The following is a 24,278-nucleotide window of genomic DNA, read 5'->3' as shown; positions in this document are numbered from 1 at the left end:
AGAGACACATGAATGGATCTCGGCCTGGAGAACTGGTAGCCGCAAACTTGACATAGAGAGAGGCAGTCAGATGGCATGTCCCTCTCGACAGAAGAGCGCACTGCTGCCTGGGAAGGAGTTTTGCCAAAGCCTGAACTAGCAGCATCTGATTGGGTCTCGTGATCCAACTTTCAATTGATAGGACATATTAGAGGACAGAGGAACATGTTAAATGACTACATGGGGGTGCCGATCAGCAAAATCCAGCCTTTCTGAAGTATGATCTCACTTCGTCCTCACAAAACCTGGTGGAGTAGGTGTCCTGGCCCTGCTGACAGGTGAGGAATCTCAGGCTCAGTGAAGCTTCTGAGTGCCCTGCCCAGGCCTCACAGCTAGTAAGAAGGAGAGCCAGTCCTGGTTCTGAGGTCTCTCTCACTTTGTTTGCAATAGAAGAAATGATATCTGGGGATACTAATGATGGATCTTCTGAAAAAGCATTGCTTTTTAAGGAAAAGTTTGGTGTTTGTTAATTATAAAACTTGAGCTTATAAATATTTTTCTTCACTGAACAAATATTAATTACACATCTCTTACATGTCAGCTGCTGCTCAAGGCCATCTGAGATAAAGCAGGGGCCAAAAAAGACAGACACCCCGACCCCTTGGAGGGTACAGTGACAGTATAATTACATGTAAGTATGAAAGAGAGGATGAGATGGTTAGACAGCATCACTGACTAAATGGACATGAATTTAAGCAAACGCTGGTAGATATCCAGTGAAGGACAGGGAAGCCTGGTGAGCTGCTGTCTCTGGTGTCAGAAAGAGTCAAGAGAACAAACAGGATGAAAAAGAGAAATCTTACCTTTCTGAGGTAGTTTAGGAAGAACTCTTGGGCCAAGGGCAGTCTTTGCAGAACCGGTGCTAATGAATAAATAAGAATCGTTTATGATCTCAGAGTGCTATAAAATCAATAGTGAAATAGTATTCAAGGAAATCATAGAAATTCACAGAATTATCTATCTAAAATTGCTTTCAACATTTCCCAAACAAAAGATTATAGTCCAGTTGCCCAGATTTGAAGCTGGCCTGCATTTCCCTGAGGATTTTCTTTTTATTCCCAAGTCTGCAGAATGGAGTCAAGAGGGAAAGCAACAAAACCACCACCAACCCACTGAGTGAAAAAGCCTAATCCCTCCTCTTCTTGACACCTTTCCCTGAAGGAACAGCGCTGATGAAAGCGCGGGGCACCCTGCAGGTCCTGGGCCAAGCGTGCTGCTCCGAGGCAGCTCTTCTCATGCGGCCCCATGATGTTATGCATGTCACCTCCACCTGCAGCACAGGAAACCAGAGCCTGTGCACCTCCAGTGACCTGTGGACGCTTCCAAGGCTGGTCAGTGGCGGAGCTGGACATTCAGGCCCAGCTCCATTGGACTCCAGAGCCCTCACTTTTTCCTTGCACCAGAGCAAACAGCTTGGGTCTCAGGCCTCCAGGCTTTCCCTGAGTTGTTCCTCTTCTTGAACAATTTGTAAATGAGCAGAGGAGAAGAGCCCCGGAAAGCAGGCCCTAGGCACAGAAACTGCCCCATGTCATCTGGTATCAGGGACTCCCCAACGCCCCTGCCACCACTGAAATGCCAGCGCTGCAGGAGACTACTCTCGGTGGGAACCCGCTCTTTCCCTTTAATAAGAGGCTGTGACTGTGCTCAGGGAACACCGGGGGCCCTGAGGACCCAAACAGCACAGCATCCCAGTGCCAGACTCGTATCTGCCAAGAGCCCCCTTTATTACCTCGTTTATCCTCTGCTGTCCTCTGATGGCCTAAGAACCGACTCCACCCCTCGTCTATCTTAATTGCATTTAAAAGGACAGGAAAAGCCAAACCAGCCAAAAAGAAAACAAAGAGCTCAATAAAGAAGATGAAATGCACGTGTCTTTCATCCTGGCCCACAAACCACTTCTTGTCTCAGTGGCTCTCTCCTTGGCTCCCTCGAAATTTTAAGGCTTCTGGGCTACTCAAGGCTAAGGCTGGTGAGATCAAGCCACCACTGGACTAAAGGGTTTTGCCCTGAACACGTCTGGTGCGTGTCCTGGCCTCAGCATCTTTGCAGGGACGCATGTCTGCCCATCACAGACGTGAGCTCGATGCTTTCCCAGCCTGGGTACTGAGGCCAGATGCTTGGAAGCATCTCACACGGGCGACCTGGGGTGGATGCTGTGCGTGGATCTGGGCTGCTTCGCGTGCTGTGGGGGGTGCCGTGTGCACATGTATGCAAGCGTGCGTGCACATGTGGGGGCTCGATTCCCTGTAAAAACCATTAGTGGGCACTTCCTCCACGTCAGATTCCCTCCCCTGGAAGACCCCCACTGGCCCTGGGGTTGAGAGACCCCCAGGCAGTGTGTCGGGGAGTTGCTGAGCGTGAGCGGCAGGCAGTGTTGACTGTGGTGTCTGAGAACCCCCCGGATTGAGTCCCGGGGCCCCGCGTCCTCATCTGTAAACCTGAGGGCAGTAGCGACTGGGCTGCCTCACGGGCTCGTAAAGGCTAAAACAGGGCGGTGGCATTAGAAGAAATGAGGATTTTGGCTTTTAGCCTCGACAAACTCTGGAAGGCAACCCCCACGCACCAGCTGACTCCTCCTGCCTGAGCTTTTGGGTCAGGAAGCGGCTCCCTGTGTCCTCATCTGGGATCGAGTCTCTGGGGAAAACCCTCTGTGCTGGGACCGGGTATACACTGTCCATAGAAACTCTTCTGAAGCATCTCATTTCGGTGAGAGGAGAGCAGAAAGGGATGCCCCTCCGTTAGCCTAGCTTAAAGAAATCTTACAAACAGGAGGCTTGGAAAGAGTCCTATTTTTATGTTTGAAAATCTCTAGGCTGTTGGATCTCCTTGAGGATTATCTTTTTATTCTCAGGTCTGCAGAATGGAGCTAAAAGAGAAAGTAACAAAACAAAATGACTTCATTAAAAAATTGAAAATAAGAACTCATTCCAGCACAGACTGTGCAATCCTTAGAAGAGTGAGGTCCGTTCCCGCCTGGAATCTGGACAGGGAGGTGCTGATCCCCTGAAACACCGTCTGCAGACCCTGTCCGGGCCCTAGAACTGTGTGCTGAGGGGGGCCATGCAAAGTGATGGAGGCTTTCAGGTTCCCATCACGGTCAGCATCAGCTGGCGGGCCCCACCTTGAGCAGACAGCCCCTGAAGTCCACTTGTATAACTGTCCATGGCGACCCTAAGCGGCCCCCCTCGGGGGAGTCCGCGTGGAGATGGCTCACCTTGACTGCTGGGACAGGCCCTCGAACTTGTTCGCAGTCTTACTGGATGACGACGGACCCACATCGTTACCTGGGGGAGACAGGATTAAATGGACCAACGCCGCAGGTCACAGGGCTGCAAGAGGTCCCACACACAAACGCACTCAAGTTTCATTACTCCTTGGAGATGCCCTGAGAGCCACGTTAATAACAGCAACTGCTGTGTACTCAGCACTGACTACCAGTGAGGTACTGTGTTAGGTACCTCACAGTCATTACATCTGTGAGATACATATTATCATGTGGGTGCGCTCAGTCATGTTCGACTCTTTGCGACCCCATGGACTGTAGCCCACCAGGCTCCTCTGTCCATGGGATTTTTCTGGCAAGAATACTGGAGTGGGGTGCCATTTCCTCCTCCAGGGGATCTTCCCAGGGATTGAACTCGCATCTCCTGTGTCTACTGCACTGCAGGTGGATTCTTTACCCGCTGAGTCAGTGGGGAAGCCCAGACATACCATTTGCCTTACGGTTTCCATAAGAAACAATGAAGTAAAGCAGAGGCCAGGGTCAAGCAGCTGGTAAGGGTCAGAGCTGGGATGCAAAGCTAGGCAGCCCTCCTCCAGGGTCTGTAATGAACCCCTACCCTCACCCCTCCCACCCCAGCCCCATAACCTACAGGAGGGAGAGGCTGGTTAAGTGCTCAGACAGAACCTCCTGGATTGGACTGTAACACCAGGTCATTGATGCATGAAGAATAGGGCCAGACTTTCAAATACAGATCTAGTTTAATGAGACACTCCTTCTAACCATCACTCTATTTCCATGAGTCTGCAGCTTAACCCTGAAGGTCTTCCTTGGCAGCCTCTCACGGCATCCTCTGAGCTGAGACTTCCTTTAAGGCAGGTGTTTCTTTTCAGCATGGTGCTCACATCTCACACTTTCAGACTTAAATGGGTCATAACAATCAAAATGTCAAAGAAAGTTCTAGATGAGGGGAATACGCTGCTGCATCTGCTCATTCCTGCTCCAGGTAGAAAACACCCCAAACCAGTGATTCTCACCCTATTATGCATGCGCACGAGACCACCAGGGCTGCAGGAGCCCCAGCTCTGCTCGGGGCCACCCACTCCGCTGACTCACAGACAAGCCAACACGTCAGGGGCTGGGGCGTGACACTGCAGCTCAAACGGCCGGCATCCTCACTTCACCCTCTCCTCTGGCCACTTTCCAAAGACGCTACGTGTTTTTACGCCTCTGTGACCTTGGCCCTTCTGTCCTCATTCCCTGCAGCACCTGTCCCCTCCCACTTGTGGTAAATTCCTCTGCCACCTTAGAAAAGAGTCTCTCAAAAGTTGGACTCTGTCCCTTCATCTCCCGGGAGAGCCTACAACTGTTAATCACAGAGGACGGTCAGGGTGCAGATTCTAGAGCCAGACGAGCCTGGCTCTGGAGTCCAGGTGTGCCCTCTGCCCAGCAGGCATGAATTCTGATGACACTGCTTTTCCTACCAAGTCTCAGTTCCTGCCTGTATGAAAGAGGGATAACAGTTACTCCTCCACTAGACGGCGTGAGCACCTCGGGGGAGAAACCACGGAGTGTGGTGCACGGGGCTGGACCACGGGGGCGAGACAAGAAGGGGGGATCGCTGTTCCGAGCTCTCTGATGTGATGTAACGAAAATGGTGATGATTTACTTCCTCAACAGGTGAGCGCTTCGCTGACAGGGGCTCTGCCTTTTCTGGTTCCGTGGCCCTGCTCTCCAGCCCGCTCTCTGCCCAGAGCCGCCTCCGGGTGCTACTGAAGGAAATCGTGGCCCACAGAGCCGCCGCCACCACTTTTCCACCCCCAGTCTGGCTTCTCCCACTCCTTGGGGGCGAGGGTGGGCCTGGGGAAGGCATGTGAGGTTGGGCAGACAGGAATTCTGCCTTTCTCAGAGCCAGGCAAAGGCCACCTGCCATGCCTGGGAAGAGAAACGTGGCTTAGCACAATTTCCAGAAACAGGAGAACAAGGTTGGAGGGAGGGGGAGGAGCATGAGCATGGAAGCAGCTCAGTCCTCTTCCTCTCTCTGTGCCATCTGGGGAGGGCTGTGCTGCACACACAGATGCGCAAGAAGGGACGGCGGCAGACAGACGCAGGACAGGCAATTAAAGAAGCTGTGGCCAGGGACGTCCCTGGTGGTCCAGTGGTTTAGAATCTGCCTGTTGATGCAGGGGACAATGGGTTCTATCCCTGGGCCGGGAAGATCCCACATGCCTCTGGGCAACTAAGCTTTCGAGCCACAACTACTGAAGCCCTTGCACCCCACAGCCTGTGCTCTGTGACGAGAGAGGCCACTGCAACGAGAAGACTGCACACCACACCTAGAAAGCAGCCCCCACTCACCGCAACAACACACAGCAACCAAGACCCAGCACAGCCAGAAGTAAATAAACAAACAACAACAAATGCTGTGGCCGAGACTCGAGGTCCCTTGGTATGGCTCGGCAGCTGTGGGCCAAGAGTGTAGAATGAGAGGAGGCGCTGCCTAGCAGGGCCTGGCACACGGGCTCCAGCAGTCTTCTAGAAGAGTGGACACTTGTATGAGCCTTGGAGTCAGAAATTGGTTCAGATCCCAGCTCTGAAGTTACTGGACCTGTGATCTTAGGCAAGTCACTAGACCTCTGTGCTTCGATCTAATCAACTAACCCAGGACAATGACAGTCCCTATTTTATAGGACAGTTGTTATGACTTAATTAGGATTGACTGGTTTGATCTCCTTGCTGTCCAAGGGACTCTCCAATAAATCCTAAAAGAAATCAATCCTGAATATTCATTGGAAGGACTGATGCTGAAGCTCCAATACTTTGGCCACCTGATGCAAAGAGCCGACTCATTGGAAAAGACTGGGAAAGACTGAAGGCAGGAGGCGAAGAGGGCAACAGAGGATGAGATGGTTGGATGGCGTCACTGACTCAATGGACATGAGTTTAAGCAAACTCTAGGAGATAGTGAAGGACAGGGAAGCCTGGTATGCTGCTATTTATGGGGTCACAAGGAGTCGGACACAACTGAGCAAATGAACAACAAATGATGACTTAATACAATAATGTATGAACAAATGTACAAGACCGGATACCTGGCAAATAATCTATACATGGCAGTAGCCACTATTATTTATAGAACTGCATGTAAAATGGGGTTGGGGGGCAGGGGCAGCTGACTTGAGACTATATCGGGAAATCCAAGAAAAAGAAAGAATCGGGAAGTATCTACGCAAAGGCTCTTTTACAAGTCAATGCTACTTCCAATAAGTAGATGTGGGCGCCTCAGATCAGACATTTCAAATACTGACTCTATCACCTGGAAGTTCTGGCCTTGAAATAGGAGAAGTGAATCGATTTTTGGTATAGCTTTTCATTCATTATCTATCCATTATCTATTCTCCATTAAAAAGAAGAAAAAAAAAAAAAAGGAAGCTTGGGGAGGATAGGGGCCCAGAAAGTAGGGAAAAAAGGAAGTGTATAGAATATTTTAAGTCCCAGAAGCCAAAGACAAGGAATTAATTAAAGTAATTCCCAGAGGTCACTTAGGCAAGAACCAGTGGAACACGGATCAGAACGTGGGCTTCTGAAAAGTTCACTCAGTTCATGTTATGGTTCCCCAGGTTGTGGCCCTGTAAACACTTCTGTGAGTACTGGATAGCGGTCCCAGGGGAGGCTGATCGTGGGTAGCAATTACAAGGATCTCAAGTTTGAGACGAGGTTTAATACTATGGCCACCACCAACTGGATAACCGGCCGCGCTGTCTTCTCTGCTCTTGCCTGTAAGAACCTCAGTGTCAAATTCTTGGTCTATTTCCAGCCACTGCATGTGACCCTATGCTATGCTTTTAGTGAAGACACCACACTCCTGGACTTCATTTTACTTTGCTACCTTTATTTTCCCTTTGTCCTCATTTCCTTACTAATTTGTGTGTTAAAATGTGTTGGTCTCTTAGAGAGTAGGTTATAAGCAACTTATTTTATCTCCAAAGGTGAGGTTTAACAACAAGCCACCTTAAAAATCAACAGTCCCTGCAAAAACCCAATTCGCCCACAGGCCTGGCTGTCTTCTGATCAAAATCCTGCCTTCACCATCTCCCCGGTGATGGCTGAACTCATCACTGTGGTGGGACGGTAGTCACGTGACGTCTGGGCTATCTGGGTGCTGTGGATGCTGTGGATCTAATGGGGAGAAAGCCTGGGGCGACCTCCCCAAAGATCAGGGCACCGTGCTGCAGGGACGGGGCAGCACAGCCTGGTGGAAGGTGTCCACCTGCTAGGGTACCTTCTCCCTAACTCATTCACAGCTAAAGGAACAACTGCTGAGACAGGAGAATGGCCACAGGGATCAGCGAGCCGTTACGAGCAGAACTCAGCAGAGCACCGAGGGGGCGAGGGGTACGGGCTCTTCCAGCCACAGGGGATCCCCTCTTAGCAGCCGAGAGGACCTGGGCCGTGCACTGAACCTTTCTGAATCTCAGTGTCCTTACAGTCAAGCTCCCCATGTCCTACTCTGTGAAACTGTGGCAAAGAATCCAATGAGGGCTATTAACTGGCCCTGTTTTACAGCTGGAGAAACTGAGGCAGGAAATGAACCAAATATAACTGCTGAAAGCCACAGGGCTACAGGTGGTAGAGATGGATTAGAACACAGGCAGTGTGACACAGGTCCACACTGGAGCTCCAGAGACAGAAAAAGCTCGTGCCTGCATAAAGCGCTCATACGGTGCTAAGAAAGGCAGAGCAGCAAATACAACCGCTCTGTAATAATCCCTATGCCAGAGGGGCCGAGGGTGGGCAGGTGGGGCCTGGCGAGGGCTCAGGGGCTGTGCTGCCCACTCCTCACGCCCACCTCCCCCAGCCCTGTCCAGATCTCGCAGAGTCCAGAAGCCCTCACCCTCGGGGGCTGGGAGAAGGGGCCTTTAGGGGAACGTAAGTGCACTGGAAATTGATGCTTTCCAACTGTGACATGGCTGGGATGGCATCACCGACTCAATGGACAAGAGTCTGAGTGAACTCTGGGAGACAGTGAAGGACAGGGAAGCCTGGCGTGCTGCAGTCCCTGGAGTCACCGAGTCAGACACAACTGAACTACGACAGCCACAAAGAGCACTGGAAAGACGGGTTCCTCGAGGGAGACTGCAGGCACTGTGAACGCGCCCTGGGAATCTGGCACCCCATGTGCTTTATTAACAAGAGTCTGGCCTCTGCCTTCAGCTTCCGGACCGTGGTGTCAGCGGGAGGCAGGCAGAGATGAAGCCTGTGGGGACGCCAACATTAAGCACATGGTGGGCTAGAGTTAAAAGCCGCTTCAGCGCGCCTGGTGAGAGGCCTGGCGCTGACCTGCGTCTACAGCGCGCCTGGGGAGAGGCCTGGCGCTGACCTGCGTCTTCAGCGCGCCTGGTGAGAGGCCTGGCGCTGACCTGCGTCTACAGCGCGCCTGGGGAGAGGCCTGGCGCTGACCTGCGTCTTCAGCGCGCCTGGTGAGAGGCCTGGCGCTGACCTGCGTCTACAGCGCGCCTGGGGAGAGGCCTGGCGCTGACCTGCGTCTACAGCGCGCCTGGGGAGAGGCCTGGCACTGACCTGCGTCTATATGGGTCTGCAAGAAGGTCTTCCCTACGTGCACACCCACCACCTCAGAGAGCTGACAGTCACAGAATGACCACCTGGGGTTGTCTGCGACGTGGACAGTCGCCACTTTTGCATGGACAGGTTCTGCCTTTGTGCCTGGAGGCGGGTGGTAGGTGAGTGGCTCTGGCTGGTGGTGGTGGGTGGGGAGGGCAGACGACTGCTCGCGGCCTGAAGTTTTCAAAGCTCGAAGGCTCCCGCTGACCATCCGGGACACTGACTCTGTCTCACAGAGGGGGAGCTTTGCTTCCTAGTGAAAAATGCCCCTCGTCCCCAACAAAACCACCAAAACCAAAACCAAACAAGATGAACGGCAGCTGCGAGTCCCGCTGCTCAGTCAGGTGGAAGGAACCTAAGAAAGAGATGATTCTTCAGCCAGAAAACAGAAAGGTACAGACCAGTGGAGTAAGGCATGATAAACTTCACGGAGAAATAAAAGAAAACCTGAATGAACAGCAGGATCAAAGCTTGACGGGATTCGCAAGGAGGGAATCGGAGATTCGTGGTAGGAACACCTGCAGGAGACTCGTGACCGTCAGTGCGACACTGTCTGGGCGAAGTCCTTTTGAACGAACCCTGGGGACTCCCAAAAGCCTTGGGTGGGGTCTCGGGCAGCCTCAGGGACCTGTGTGGAGCTGATGGGTGCCTGGGCTGTGCCCTCCAAGGCTCCTCCGGCTCGTCTCACTGAGAACTGATTACTCAACACCTGCTGTGAAGTCCCCGAAAAGCCTCCCTGTGCAGCTGGACGCCTCGGTCCAGCATTTCCACAGTATTTGCTCACAGGGCAGCCTGGAGGTGAAGAACACACTGCACACGCTTTCCTACTCATCTCCCTCCTGGAGCACTCGTGTGCAGAGGCCCGAACCCCAGGCATGAAGAGAGCAGAGTGGAAGGCTGAGCACAGACAGGACAGCCCACCTGCGATGCGGCGCTCCGAGCCACGTGAGGCTCATGCGTGTGCCAGTGTGCAGATGGCAGCATGGCCGTTCCCCAAAGCTCCCCAAGTTCGGAACACCTAATGCCTTTAGCGACGGCCTTTCCTGGGGGTTCAGTCGGTAAGGAGACCGCCTGCAATGTGGGAGACCTGGGTTTGATCCCTGGGTCGGGAAGATCCTCTGAGGAGGAAACGGCAACCCACTCCAGTATTCTTGCCTGGAAAATTCCACGGACAGAGGAGCCTGTTGGGCTACAGCCCATGGGGTCATAAAGAGTCGAACACAGCTTGGAGACTAACTACCAAATCACCAATGCCTTTAAAAGCATTCAGCTGAGTTCCCTATCAGCTGCAATGGCAAACAAACAAAAAAGCCACAGGGCGGCATGCTAGAAGGGGAAGGTGGGACCTGTAAACCAGCAGAGCCAGGGCCCCAGGGGACCCCTGGCTCTTGACTGAAGTTGGTGGCAGGCTGGCAAACTAAAAAGGCAGATGGAGCTGGAAACGGCGCTCCTCGTGGATGGAAGTGTGCTATCCACCATCAGCTGTCACAGAAATGGTAAACTACCGACTGACTCTGTGTGGGTTTCTTTATTCTCCAGCGATTATTGAGCACCTACTGCATCCTGGCTCGATTCTAGGCTCCGTGAACACAGAAGAGAACAAGACACACAAGGGCCCTGCTTTTATGGAGACCAAAACACCAAACACAAATAAAACACTCTTGTGTCAGCGGAGATCCGGGGCCTGGAGGGCAACAGGGGGATGGGGGCTCCCTTAGAGAGAACAGACAGACGAAAGGGAGCCAGGCTTTCAAGCCCACAACAGAGCTGCAGGGAGGAGGCGGCCCCAGGAGGCAAAGAGCCTGGAGGACCCAGAAGTGAAAGCAGATCAGTGAGGCTGAGAGCGGGGAAAAGGGCGCTGGGAGAGCCACGACCTGATCACAGAGGCCCTGGTGGGTGTCTGGTGCACAAGAAACGCTCAGCACCTTATCATTACTAAGCTTTCTAAGTGGTGATAGAAATATCGTCCCAAACGTTTCCTGGCCATCAGAGGCTGCACGATCATACGTGTCTAAGCCCTGGCCCAGCATGGCTGCGGTCTCCTCCGGCTGCTCAGTGTGGTAAGTGCCCACTGCCCCCCGAGCCCCATGCGCGGCCCGACCCTGGGCAGCGTGGGCCCTGACTTGAGGATGACTTACCCCAAGGAACTGCGCCTTTGTTTGGGGGCCCGTGAGGTAGTGGGCTGGGAGGGTCAGACAGGGTTCTCTTGTGTCCGGGTGGTGGGGGAGGAGGCCGCTTCTTGGACAGGGTGGAGCTGCCACTAGAGGTCTGGGTGCTTAGAGGGAGTGTTGAAGGTGGGCCAGGCGGACCTGGAAAGGAATCGAACGGGGCAGGAAGGTTAATTCCGGTCTCGCAGACAGAACAGCCCATATGCGGTTACTCCCGAGCACAGAATGGGGTATGACATGGAGACGGAAGCAGGAGGCTGGGGACGGCCCAGTCCATCCACCCAGTAACCCACAAAAAGGGTTTTAAAAAATTGCTGGTAAAAAAAATTAAAAAGGAGAACGCGTGCTGTTAAGAAACAAAATGTCAGTCAACACAGAATACTAACTGGGTTTATACCTTCATTTGGGTGCAATGGGAAAAACACACATTTCACACCAGTAAGCTCACTGGAACCACTGCGAAACCTGCTGAGGAAGAAGATACCCCGCACTGCCAGCAACTTCAACGGAGAGGAGAGCAAAGAACAGACGCAACCGCCAAGGGCCTCAGACCAGGGTTTCCTCTCCACTGCAACTTTTTCTTCTAGTCAGCAAACTTCGCCAGAAGGGTTTTTTTTTTTTCTCTTTTCTGATGACTTTTATAAATAATGAAGGCTCTAATGTAAAGGGTTACTTAGAAAGAAGGGAAATCCAAAAACGTTTTTTTCCCCTCCAACTCTGACCTGTTCTAGAAATCACAAAGGTGGAAGTGTTATTCGCTCAGCTGTGTCCTCTGCGACCCTGTGGACTGTAGCCCACCAAGGCTCCTCTGTCCATGGGATTCTCTAGGCAAGAATACTGGAGTGGGTTGCCATTTCTTTCTCCAGGGGATCTTCCTGTCCCAGGAATTGAAGCCAGGTCTCCTTCATTGCAGGCAGATTCATTATCATCTGAGCCACCAGGGAAACCCCAGAAATCATAAACCATCTATTATACTGGAAGCTTGAATAAATGATATAAGCTTCACTGATTTCTAAAGGGTTTTAAATTTTTTTAAACACCCTAATTTTGTTTTTTAAATTGGAGTATAATTGTTTCACACTGTTGTGTTAGTTTCTGCTATACAACGTGAATCACCTATATGTATACATATACCCCTCCCTCTTGAGTCAATAAGTAAGATTCTGTTTTCTCTAGAGGTAATGACAGGATAGCAATAATGATACTAATATTACACACAGACACACACACACACAGACACAGACACACATAAACCATTACTACCATTTCTAATGTTTTTAGGAAAAAAAAAGGGGAGTTTTAAGTATATATGCTGTTAAATTTATTTCAAGTGACACTGAAGTGGCTGGTGTGTGCCTGGGGACCTGGGTGACGCTGGGCACCTTGACAAACCTCTCTTCGTGATTATTACCAGATATATGATTTAACTAGACAACAGTTTCCGCAAACATTGAAAGAAGAAGAAAAGGAAGAAATGAAAAAAGCTAGGGACACTGCTACCCCAAATGTTTAAGGCAGGAGGGTGGGTACCTGGTGCCCCAGAAAGGCTCCAAAAGAGCCTTCTACATTCCGTGTATTAAAAGAGAAGCTTAATTACTGCTGGCCTCCTTCCTTGGAAAACAAGCTCTGCCGTATCCCGTGATCAATTATGGTCAGTACCAAGACAGACTTAAACCTCTGCTTCTCAGAGATAGTCTTGTCTTGAAGTAAATACTGCTCAGCTCAGGAAAACAGTCATTTGCTTTAGGATGACATGGCCCTGGCCGTAGCATTTATTCTCAGTCCTACTGACAGATATGTGACGGAAGCCTGTTACCCCAGAGCAATGCCTAATTATGACACCAGTCACTGCCGTTTCAGAAGCGATTTTATTTCTGCAACAATAAAGGCATTGTTACTTTAGCCTTGCGTTTGCAGAGGGCTTCTTAGTTTTTGAAGTATGTTCCTACATGGTGTTCCCCTCAATTTTCATAACAACTCTGTGAGGCATGTGGGTCAGGTATTGTTCTTGTTGCTAAGTTGTATCTGACTCTTTTGTGACCCCATGGACTGTAGCCCACCAGGCTCCTCTGTCCATGGGACTCTCCAGGCGAGAATACTGGAGTGTGTTGCCATTTCCTTCTCCAGGGGATCTTCCCAATCCCGGGATTGAACTCGCGTTTCCTGCACTGACAGGTGGATTCTTTACCACTGAACCACCTGGGAAGCTTGGGGTCAGGTATTACTGGCCCCATTTTGCAGCCAGGAAAGTGGAGCTGGGAATGATGTGATAAAGGTTAGGTAGCCAAGAGGAGCTGGGCTGGACCAAGATGCAGGTCTCTGGGGCTGGCGAGGGCTCACCCTGTCCTAAAAGCAAGGCCAGCATTTTCTGGGCTCCGCACACGTTGATGCAAACGGCAACAACAAAGCTCGGTACTAGGAAGTGTAACTTTCCTCTTGGAAATAAGAGGATAGATAATAGACAATGATGAGATTCTCTGGCAGGTTCGTCTTTAGCGCCACCTAGGGACTTCTCGATGTACTGCATCGGAAAGGCCATTCAATGGGTTCCAAATCCTGCCTGGAAACTCCAAATCCTGCCTGGAAACACAGACGGCCAATGGGACCATGTCTCTGGGCAGAGCAGTCTGTGTACGTGATTTTAGGAGAGAGCAAACCAGAGCAGTCCTGCAACCAACCACAAACCAAGCAAAATCAAGCTTTCTGAATCATCATGTTAAAAATGTAGGGGTTCGTGTTCCCTTCATCACGTCAACACAGCCTTGCCTTACTTTCTTCACGTCAGCTGCCGCAGTCTCTATTTATTCCTTTTCTGCTTACTTGTCACGGCCTCCCTCCCCACCACGCTGCAGGTTCTATCGAGGTCAGGCTTTTCTTTGGCCTGGTAAGCTGAATTTAATAATGCAGTGTCGAATAAATGGATGAGTAAACCGCTACTTCTCTTGTTTTAAGGCTAGTGATCCTTAAGGGAGATAGAATATCTCCCTTAGGGAGAGAGGGAACCTAGTGAGAGAAGTTCAAAGAGAAACATTCAGTACTGTAATCTACCTTCATAGAAAATTTTACACACACCCAGACCCACCTACCGTTCTGGAACAGAAGCCACAGAAAGGAAGGTTCCACTGAATCTCCTGACTGGTAGGTCATGAGTTAAAAAAGGGTGAAAAACACTGTATCAGACCCCAGGGAAGCAGACAAAATTTTTTTAAGTTGTAAAGAGCTCAAAAGATTTCCAAAATGAGTAACTCGTCTATAGGCACTGAAAATGATGTTTCAAGTGAAATAAACCTGAGGACTGGCTCAGTCAGGGAAGAAGCAATTCTTGCTGGGTAAAGAAAGCTAAAACAGGGACTTCCCCTGGTGGTCTAGTGGCTAAGACTCCACACTCCCAATGCAGGAGGCCTGGGTTTGATCCCTGGTCAGGGAACTAGATCCCACATGCCACAACTAAGACCCAGTTCAGCCAAATAAATAAATGAAATATATATTAAAAAAGAAAGAAAGCTAAAACAAAAGAGAAGAGGAAAGAGTAGACACAGCATCAAACATACTTAAAAGGGAGGCACAATTAACAGGTGGGGAGGGGAGGGACTTGGACAGCCAAGTTCCTCCCCTGAACTCTGCCGGGGCCTGTGGGAATAGGCAGAAAACACCCTAAACCACAGTGCCCACTAATATCGGCTATTATGTCAAATTATCCACCAACACTTTTCTTAAAAATATGGGTCTAGGCTTACAAAGTTGCTATAAATAACGTTGAGGTTACATTATTAGAAAGGCTTTCTACGAGGAGGCAGGGTGTACTTCAGCTCTTACTGGGGGTTCGCGTGGCTGGGCTGAGGTCCTGCACTGCCAACAGCCTCTTGGGTCACTCATCTGTTGGGACACTCCTCCTGTGCCTTCAACTCGAGCGGCCCCACTGGACATCCCTTGGGCTGTGCTGCTGAAAGCATCTCCCGGTCATCAGCTCGTGGAGGCCCCTCACAGAGTCCGACACGTGGCCAAGGCTTGGGAAGCTCACGAGCCTGATGATGCTGTACACATTCTGAGATGCTGTACATCTCAAAAGCCATGGTCCCTCCGCCTCAGTATCTGTCAAGGGTCAGCTCCAGCGTAACCTTATCCAGAAGCCTGCTCTAACCCTCCTTTGACCTGGAGCAACTGCAGCTATGAATATTTCTGCACACGCACTCTCCACCCAGCATCAAACCCACACTGTCTCCGCCTTCCCAGGCTGGACACGTCCTCAGGGCAAGGGCCATACTGTCCTCTCTCTCAACACCCAGCACGTTCTGGGCACAGCCTATGGACATAATTCATGGTGTAAGATGGGAGGATCCTTCTTCAGTGTCCTTGTATCTTTGAAAAGAACGTGAAAGTCGCTCAGTTGTGTCCAACTCTTTGTGACCCCACGGACTATACAGTCCATGGAATTCTCTAGGCCAGAATACTGGAGTGGGTAGCCCTTTCTCTGGGGGATCTTCCCAACCCACGGATAGAACCCAGGTCTCCTGCATTGCAGGTGGATTCCTTACCAGCTGAGCCACAAGGGAAGCCCAAGGATACTGCAATGGGTAGCCTATCCTTTCTCCAGGGGATCCTCCCGACCCAGGAATAAAACTGAGGTTCTCCTGCATGACAGGCAGATTCTTTACCAACTGAGCTATCAGTGAAGCCCTTGTACCTTTGGTTCTTAATAAAACAGAGGACCCAGAGGCCTGCCATGCTGGGAGACCAAAGGTACACCTCTGAAACTTCAATTTAAAGAAAAACCCAGAAGTTGACTTTAAAAATTACCCTGTCAGTCTGGGGCAGAAAACTGTCTGTAGAAGTATAATGTATACATTCTAACATGCCATAGTAAGTGTTAATGACAGGGGCCAAGGACAGAGTCATGCAGACAACTCTGGACAACACGAATGAAAAATTTAGCATTTTCTTCTTTTTAAATTTAGCATTGTCTAAGTGCCAGACTTTATTTTTTTGGGCTCCAAAATCACTGCAGATGGTGACTGCAGCCATGAAATTAAAAGACGCTTACTCCTTGGAAGAAAAGTTATGACCAACCTAGATAGCATATTCAAAAGCAGAGACATTACTTTGCCGACTAAGGTCCGTCTAGTCAAGGCTGTGGTTTTTCCTGTGGTCATGTATGGATGTGAGAGTTGGACTGTGAAGAAGGCTGAGCATCAAAGAATTGATGCTTTTGAACTGTGGTGTTGGAGAAGACTCTTCAGAGTCCCTTGGACTGCAAGGAGATCCAACCAGTCCATTCTGAAAGAGATCAGCCCTGGGTGTTCTTTGGAAGGAATGATACTAAAGCTGAAACTCCAGTACTTTGGACACCTCATGCGAAGAGCTGACTCACTGGAAAAGACTCTGATGCTGGGAGGGACTGGGGCAGGAGGAGAAGGGGGCGACAGAGGATGAGACGGCTGGATGGCATCACCGACTCGATGGACATGAATCTGAGTGAACTCTCGGAGTTGGTGACGGACAGGGAGGCCTGGTGTGCTGCAGTTCATGGGGTCGCAAAGAGTTGGACACGACTGAGCAACTGAACTGAATGGTTTTCACAGTACAGAGCCTGAGAGAGAGGAGAGACTACATCACTTAAAACATAGGTAAAGATGTAGTAACTTTATTTAGAGAAGAACTGTGTGTGTACAAGGAAGAAGCTACAAACACCTCCTCGCTCAGAAGGGGAAACAGAGGCACAGTGCGGTGGAGGGAGCGTGTGGAGAAACCATGGTGGGTCAGCCATGGAGCCAGCGGGGTCCCAACACGGCGGTGTGACCCTGTGAAGGACCCAGCATCACAGAACACATGAGAGCTGTTCACGTGTCCTTCAGTATCCTTCTGGGAATACTAAGAGAAAAGAGCCAAACTCAAGGGGCTCAGGGTTGGCTCCTTAATGCTTACTCATACATACTTCTATGCAAGACACAGAGCAAGGACTTCCTTTCCATGCCCTGAAGTCAGGCGGCTGGGCTGGCCAGCCTGAGCCAGTGACCACGGCCAAGGGCGGAAATGACAGCGGTGTTCTTGGTTAGTGCAAGGTGACACATGTGATGTTTAAAGAGGAGTGACAGAGACTGAAAAAAAAACAGGCCCCCAAATCTCCCATCCCACAATGCCCACCCCCAACCCAAACCTAGAAAATTCAACTGGAATGAACGACAATGGTCCCTGGGAAGTATTAAAATCAAGCCGTTCAAGTTGCTATCTTCCTATGAGATTAAAAAAAAAAAAATCCCAGGAAATTTAAGAGTCATCCGCGTATGAATCATGTCCCTCTCGGGGAAAACATCTCCTAGGCTCCCTGACTCACACTCTGAGGGTCTCCTCCCTGGCCACCCCTCTCTGTTGCCACAGACCTCAAAAGAGAGTCAGAGAAATGGTATATAAAAGGCTTACACAACCGAGTGTGGGCATAAACATTCTGCAGGCCAACTATCTATCACATTCAGCAGGTCAACTGTCTATTACGCCTCCAGGACATCTGGGTTAGTTTTCTGAGTATCCCCTCCTTGCTCTGGTCACACATTTCTGGGATGTGCTCTCATTGATTCCGCTGTTGTTTATTCATACAACAAGTGCTGATGGAGCACACCTGTGCCGGGGATGCAGGGACGACTCACTCACAGCATCTCTGCAGGAGCGGAGGGGAGAGTGGAAGGGAGACTTCTTTCACCCTTTCTTCATACCTGCAGTGGCACCCGCAGCTGCCCCCGATGGCCAGCTCACCCCTCTCTAGTCCACTGGAGCCCGAGCTCCACCCTTTGCTACCTTCCCAGGACCCAGGACACTCGCAGAACCGAACACCTGCAGCAGGACCAAACAGGCTGCCATGCTACGTATTGAATGCTCATGCCGTGCCAGTCACTTTGCAGATCTGACTTCACGCTCTAAGCAAGGACCTGCCAGAAGCCCAATCCTGATTTTTCAGATGAAGAGTCTGAAACTCGGCAAGGTGAGCTGAATGTCAGAAGGAACAGGGCGGGACAGGGTTAGCACCTGAGAACGCCATGCAAACACAACTGCTTTCCTTCCCACGCGTAAGGGCACGTGAGCCAAGCTGACCGCAGGAAGCGTCTCCTGTTTCAAATCCCTTCTACAAGTCACGGGTGGGCCGGGCTTGTCTCTCATCAGCTCGGAATCTGATGTCCTGCTGTGAACGGCCTGGAAGAACACTCCTGATTTTAGCAGGGAGGGAGGTCTACGTTCAAATATGGGATTTTCGGGGGGCAGGGGGGTGGTCTATCCTCAGCTGAGCACGGCTGCTGTGGCTGTCTCTCAGCACTTGTTTCAGGAGCTGGATCACTAAGTAAGTCTGGTCTTTGTCTTCCGGGCCTTTGGTAAAGAGCTAATGAGAAATTTATTCAAGGCAGCAACAGATACATACTCCGGCGTTCAGTCAGTGTATTTTATGGATTTCTGCATCCCCTTGAGACAAAATTACAGAAAGGGGTACAGGGAGATGAGGGGGGGCTCCTGGCTCCTAGGACTCTGGTGTCATTTCCTCCTGTAGACCTCTCCAAGATTCTCAGTGACCTGGAGGATCTGAGAGGCTATCATCACTTTTTCTTTCGTAAGCACAATTAGGTCCTCTTTAGGATGAAGAGAGGAATGCCGCTCTGAGCAGACTGCTACCCTGATGGGAAACACCATCACGCAGAGGTGAGCGGCAATACAGCGTTCTTACAGAACACGTGCACCCTGACCTGCTAGTGATGTAAAAGGTGCGTTCCAGCGTAATGAGTGGGGTGGCAAGAACTGCGCCGGCGGGTGAAGAAGCCTCTGGCTTCCACGTGCTGTTGCTGCTCTGGTCACGGGTTATCTCTGATGGGTACCGTTCGTGCCCAAGTCTTATTTTAACTTCCTCTGCTATTTTATAATCTCAGAGGCCATTTGGGGTCTAAGAACACTGCTCCCATTTATAACACTATTTCAATGGAGAATAAGCTCTGAAAAAACACTGTTTTGAATAAAGCTCACATTCCCCAGAAAATAGCCCCAGTGTGACTCCAACAGGCATGCCATTGTGCCCGGGGAGCCCCCGAACCTGCGTGAGCACAAGCCGAGCACACAGCGAGGATCCTGCACTTGGATTTACTGGCTGAGGCCAGACCTGAAGCTCCAGCTCTGGGTACCTCTCGGATTTCCCCTGGGCAGTGCTTAGTCGCGTCCAACTCCTTGTGACTCCATGGACTGTAGGCCTGCCAGGCTCCTCAGTCCACGGGATGTCCGAGGCAAGAATACTGCAGTGCGTTGCTGTTTCCTTCTCCAGTGGATCTTCCCGACCCAGGGATTGAATCTGGGTCTCCTGCACTGGCAGGTGGATTCTTTTACTACCGAGCCACCTGGGAAGCTCCCTGGCACTGGGCAGGGTGACTCCTTAATGTGACCATTTCTGCTTCTCAACTTGTCCCCGTGTAGGTGGGAATACGTGGGCTTTCTGGGCAGGGTGTTCTATGGATTAGAGGGGGGGTCTGTGGACTGTCACTCCCAGCACAATAACCTTCCTCTGGTAAAATCCTGCCCCGGTTGGTGTCTCACGGAAAAACCACTCCTTATCAGAGAGCATGGGAATGTGGGTTGGGGTCACACAGCACCTGGGTAAGGATTCCAACCACCAAGAACCTCAGAACAATGACTCAGCCTCCTTGAACCATGGACCCCTGTCTGCCTATTGCCACCAACTGTCCTTTGCATCTCATTCTGTGAGTGTGGAAAAAGAAGTTCTGGGTTTAGGGCCACTCATAAAGCAAGAGCTTCATAAGTATTAACTATCACTGTTATTACATTTTAGTGTCGAGGAAAGAAACTTCTCAAAGAACGGAAATCCCACCCCATACTACACAGGAAAGAGCACTGGTTTTGGAGCCAAGTGACCCTGAATGGAACCTCAGCTCCACCACTTACTGGCTGCACGACCTTGGGTGAGTCACTCTAGCTCAGTTTCCTCGTCTGTACAATTGGCACAAAAGCACGCACCTCATGGGAGGTTGTGAGGTTCACACAAGAGGAGGCACAAGGTGTGCCGGTAACACTATTTCTCGGCTGTAATGCAGCAGAGGGCAGGGGCCGTTTCAAGCCGCAATGACGTCACAGCCCTGGTGCTCACACTCACCCCGCGATTCTGACCTCAAAGCGGGGTGGGTGGGTTCCCAGCTCTGAGGGTGGAGTCATGCGGCCCTTCCCAAGGCTCCTACCTTTCGTGGCGTTTCTGGGAGGCAGCGGGGGCGCCTCCGAGATCGGTGACGTGGGTGAGTCTGTGCTTGTGGAGACAAAGATCTGGTTGGTGAAGGCGCCGTAGGAGAGTCGCTGCTTGTCCCTCGGCGTGCTGAAGCCTGGCAGTGAGAGCTTGTCCTGGGGGGAGATGCTGGAGGAGTGGCAGAAGCTCTGGGGTCGGGGGGAGCGCTCCTTCTTGATGGGGCTCGGCTGGCAAGCGAAACAACAGTGCGGGGGGCGGGGTCAGCCAGTAATCAGGGTCCCCGGGGGACGTGGGCAGGGCAGGCTCGGGAGGGGGTGGGGGGACGTGGGCAGGGCAGGCTCGGGAGGGGGTGGGGGGACGTGGGCAGGGCACGCTCGGGAAGGGTGGGGGGACGTGGGCAGTGCAGGCTTGGGAGGGGGTGGGGCTCCCGTGGCTCGGCACATCAGGAGTTAGCCACAGGAAAACTTAGAGTAGTGACACAGCACAAGCAAAACATCTGGAGAGTTCGCGTCTGACTCTCCTGTCATCACCAGGGTCCCCTACGGACATGGCTGTGAGGGGGTCACAGTATTCAGAAGCAACTTTTAATTTTGTATTGGGGTATACTCGATTAACAACCTTGAGATAGTTTTGGGAAAAGAGCAGAGGGATTCACATATATACATGTATCCATTCTCCCTTAAACTCCCTCCCATCCAGGCTGTCACATAACACTGAGCAGAGTTCCCTGTGCTCTACAGTAGGTCCTTGTTGGTAATCAGTTTTAAATACAGCAGCGTGTGCATGTCCATTCCAAACTCACTAACTGTCCCTTCCCTCATCCCTTTCTGTTAACGACCATAAATTCGCTAAGTCTCACCGAAAATTCTGAAAGAGATGGGAATACCAGACCACCTTGCCTCTTGAGAAATCTGTATGTAGGTCAGGAAGCAACAGTTAGAACTGGACATGGACCAACAGACTGGTTTCAAATAGGAAAAGGAGTATGTCAAGGCTGTATATTGTCACCCTGCTTATTTAACTTATATGCAGAGTACATCATGCAAAACGCTGGACTGGAAGAAACACAAGCTGGAATCAAGATTGCCGGGAGAAATATCAATAACCTCAGATATGCAGATGACACCACCCTTATGGCAGAAAGTGAAGAGGAACTAAAAAGCCTCTTGATGAAAGTGAAAGTGGAGAGTGAAAAAGTTGGCTTAAAGCTCAACATTCAGAAAACGAAGATCATGGCATTTGGTCCCATCACTTCATGGCAAATAGATGGGGAAACAGTGGAAACAGTGTCAAACTTTATTTTTGGGGGCTCCAAAATCACTGCAGATGGTGACTGCAGCCATGAAATTAAAAGACACTTACTCCTTGGAAGAAAAGTTATGATCAACCTAGATAGCATATTCAAAAGCAGAGACATTACTTTGCCAACTAAGGTCCGTCTAGTCAAGGCTGTGGTTTTTCCTGTGGTCATGTATGGATGTGAGTGTTGGACTGTGAAGAAGGCTGAGTGCTGAAGAATTGATGCTTTTGAACTGTGGTGTTGGAAAAGACTCTTGAGAGTCCCTTGGACTGCAAGGAGATCCAACCAGTCCATTCTGAAAGAGATCAGCCCTGGGTTTTCTTAGGAAGGATGATGCTAAAGCTGAAACTCCAGTACTTTGGACACCTCATGCGAAGAGCTGACTCATTGGAAAAGACTCTGATGCTGGGAGGGGTTGAGGGCAGGAGGAGAAGGGGACGACCGAGGATGAGATGGCTGGATGGTGTCACTGACTCGATGGATGCTGAGTCTGAGTGAACTCCGGGAGTTGGTGACGGACAGGGAGGCCTGGCGTGCTGCAATTCATGGGGTCGCAAAGAGTCGGACAAGACTGAGCGACTGAACTGAACAGAACTGAACAGAACAGATACTGCCCCTGTGCAGGACACGTTCCCCAGTGTCTGGATGGTGAGGCCCCATCTGTAATCTACACTGTTTGTTCCCACTCAGCCCTTTGATGTCCAAGCTCTCCACCACCTTCCCCTCCTCCTTCTGCATCCTCTTGGGAGGGAGCCTCACCCATGCCTGTGGCCGTAACTGCCAGCTAATGTTGATGACTCATTAACATCAATTTAAAAAATTAATGCTTTTGAACTGTGGTGCTGGAGAAGATTCTTGAGAGTCCCTTGGACTGCAAGGAGAGCAAATGAGTCAATTCTAAAGGAAATCAATCCTGAATATTCATTGAAGGACTGATGCTGAAGCTCCAATGCTTTGGCCACCTGATGTGAAGAGCCAACTCATTAGAAAAGACTCTGATGCTGGGAAAAATTGAAGGCAGGAAGAGAAGAGGGTGACAGAGGATGAGATGGTTGGATGGCATCACTGACTTGGTGGACAGGAGTTTGAGCAAGCTCCAGGAGATGGTGAAGGACAGGGAAGCCTGGCATGGTGCAGTCCATGGGGTCGCAAAGGGTCGGATACGATCAGGCAACTGAACGACAAACGTTGATGACTCAGGCCTGCTCACCTAAGCCCAACCTCTAGGATTCCAGATACCTCCAACCCCCGGTGACAGCAACGGCAGCCCTGCAACCTCCAGATATAGAACCTCAGTGGCGCAGAGTCACCTGGTCCCGCATGGGTAAATCAGGTCATGAGACCAAAATCAGCCTCACAAAGAATGGCTCTTATCTGCACAGGGGACAGAACCTGGGAGCAGCGCTTAGGAATCCTGAGGCATCATTTCCACTCACTTTGTCATCCAGGTCGTCATCGCTTTCATCCATCTCCTCCTGTCGAAGATTCCACTCATATTCCACGTGGACATGTGGATTAAACTTTCCAGATTTAGCCTGGGAAAGCTGAAAATGACAGCAGGCATAACCGTTTTAATGTAAAGGCGAGACACCCTGACATTATATAAACGTCAAGTAGCTTCCACCTCATTCCTGGTTTCAGATTAATCACCAGTAGCTGCGATGAAGGCAAAACTCTGATTATCCAAATGGGACAAACTGCCACAGGACAGACCGAAAACTTCTGCCAAGAAGTTTTCTTAACATTATGAACATGCATCTCAAGAATTTACAACCATAAATTCTTGGCTGGAGGGCAAAACTGGAGTTAGAAAAGTTTGAGAGGTCTGCCTCTAAAGTCAGATGGCCCCGGTTCCAGGCAGGATACACTTTCTCAGTCATAAAATAAGGCAGGGGTGACTCAACTTCCTCAAAGGATTCTTACAAAAAATAAAGAAGGACAACTTCTGGGCCTGGGCACTTGGCAGAAACTCCAGGGAGCATCACTTATCCTTCCTGTCTTACCCTTTTCTGTGGCTAAGAGACTCAAGCTCTATGCAAAGGCCCAGAGGTCTAAGCAAGAACTAGTGGGGCTAGGGGTGAGCGTGTACACAGAATGGGCAGGGCAGGGCACTGAACATGCTGAAAATCATTACACTCTGAGCTTTATTTGCCCTATTTTTGGAACTGGCTTCCCAAATAATTCAACTTAAAAAAAAATTATCTTATTTCATTTTATTTTTGGGGACAGCCTGCGTAATCTTAGTTCCCCAACCGGGAACTGCACCCAGGCCCCCTGCAGTGGAAGTGTGGCGTCTTAACTGCTGGACTGCAAAGGAAGTCCTCAAATAATTATTTAGTATTAAGCTACAGAGAAAGACTAATGGCCTGGCAAATAAGAAAAAGCAGCACTTTGGGACAACTTGAGGTTTCCCCCATAAAAACCCCAAAACAACAAAAATATCCCCAGCACCTCAGTCCACAACTCTGGCTGGTAACAAGACCCCTCAGATGCCTTTTAGCTGCTACACTGTAACTGCATGGAAAACATGTGGATGAAGAATTTATCACTTCACTGGTTTTTAAAATCTAGCCTTAGTGCTGGTCTGAGTTTCTTTACCCTATGTCCCCCACCTCACCTCCTCCTCAAAAAATCTGCTTCTCTCACCTCCAGTCTCGGTTTTTGAGAATGCCCTTTTAAGGCAGAGGGTCTAACCCGTTTCCCACTCTGCTT

At 50.5% G+C, this 24,278-nt stretch overlaps 1 protein-coding gene across 2 annotated transcripts in view; it reads right to left on the bottom strand.

The window, feature by feature from the left end:
• The window catches only part of ASAP1 (ArfGAP with SH3 domain, ankyrin repeat and PH domain 1), a 335,803-nt gene that overhangs the window by 11,621 nt on the left and 299,904 nt on the right, over positions 1–24,278 (bottom strand). Inside the window, exons 23-27 of one of the 2 annotated variants that reach the window (XM_052651849.1) lie at positions 23,003–23,110; positions 20,265–20,493; positions 11,020–11,190; positions 3,254–3,323; positions 843–901 (exon numbers count right to left, since the gene is read on the bottom strand). In XM_052651849.1, coding sequence (XP_052507809.1) covers positions 843–901; positions 3,254–3,323; positions 11,020–11,190; positions 20,265–20,493; positions 23,003–23,110 — 637 coding nt within the window. The remainder of the gene's footprint in view (positions 1–842; positions 902–3,253; positions 3,324–11,019; positions 11,191–20,264; positions 20,494–23,002; positions 23,111–24,278) is intronic. The other variant, XM_052651850.1, reaches the window with a different exon arrangement.

This window comes from Budorcas taxicolor, chromosome 14 (assembly GCF_023091745.1).
Source record: "Budorcas taxicolor isolate Tak-1 chromosome 14, Takin1.1, whole genome shotgun sequence".
Taxonomy (NCBI): Eukaryota; Metazoa; Chordata; class Mammalia; order Artiodactyla; family Bovidae; genus Budorcas; species Budorcas taxicolor.
Note: the sequence above shows the minus strand (reverse complement) of the source record. Positions and strands in the feature narration are given on the sequence as shown.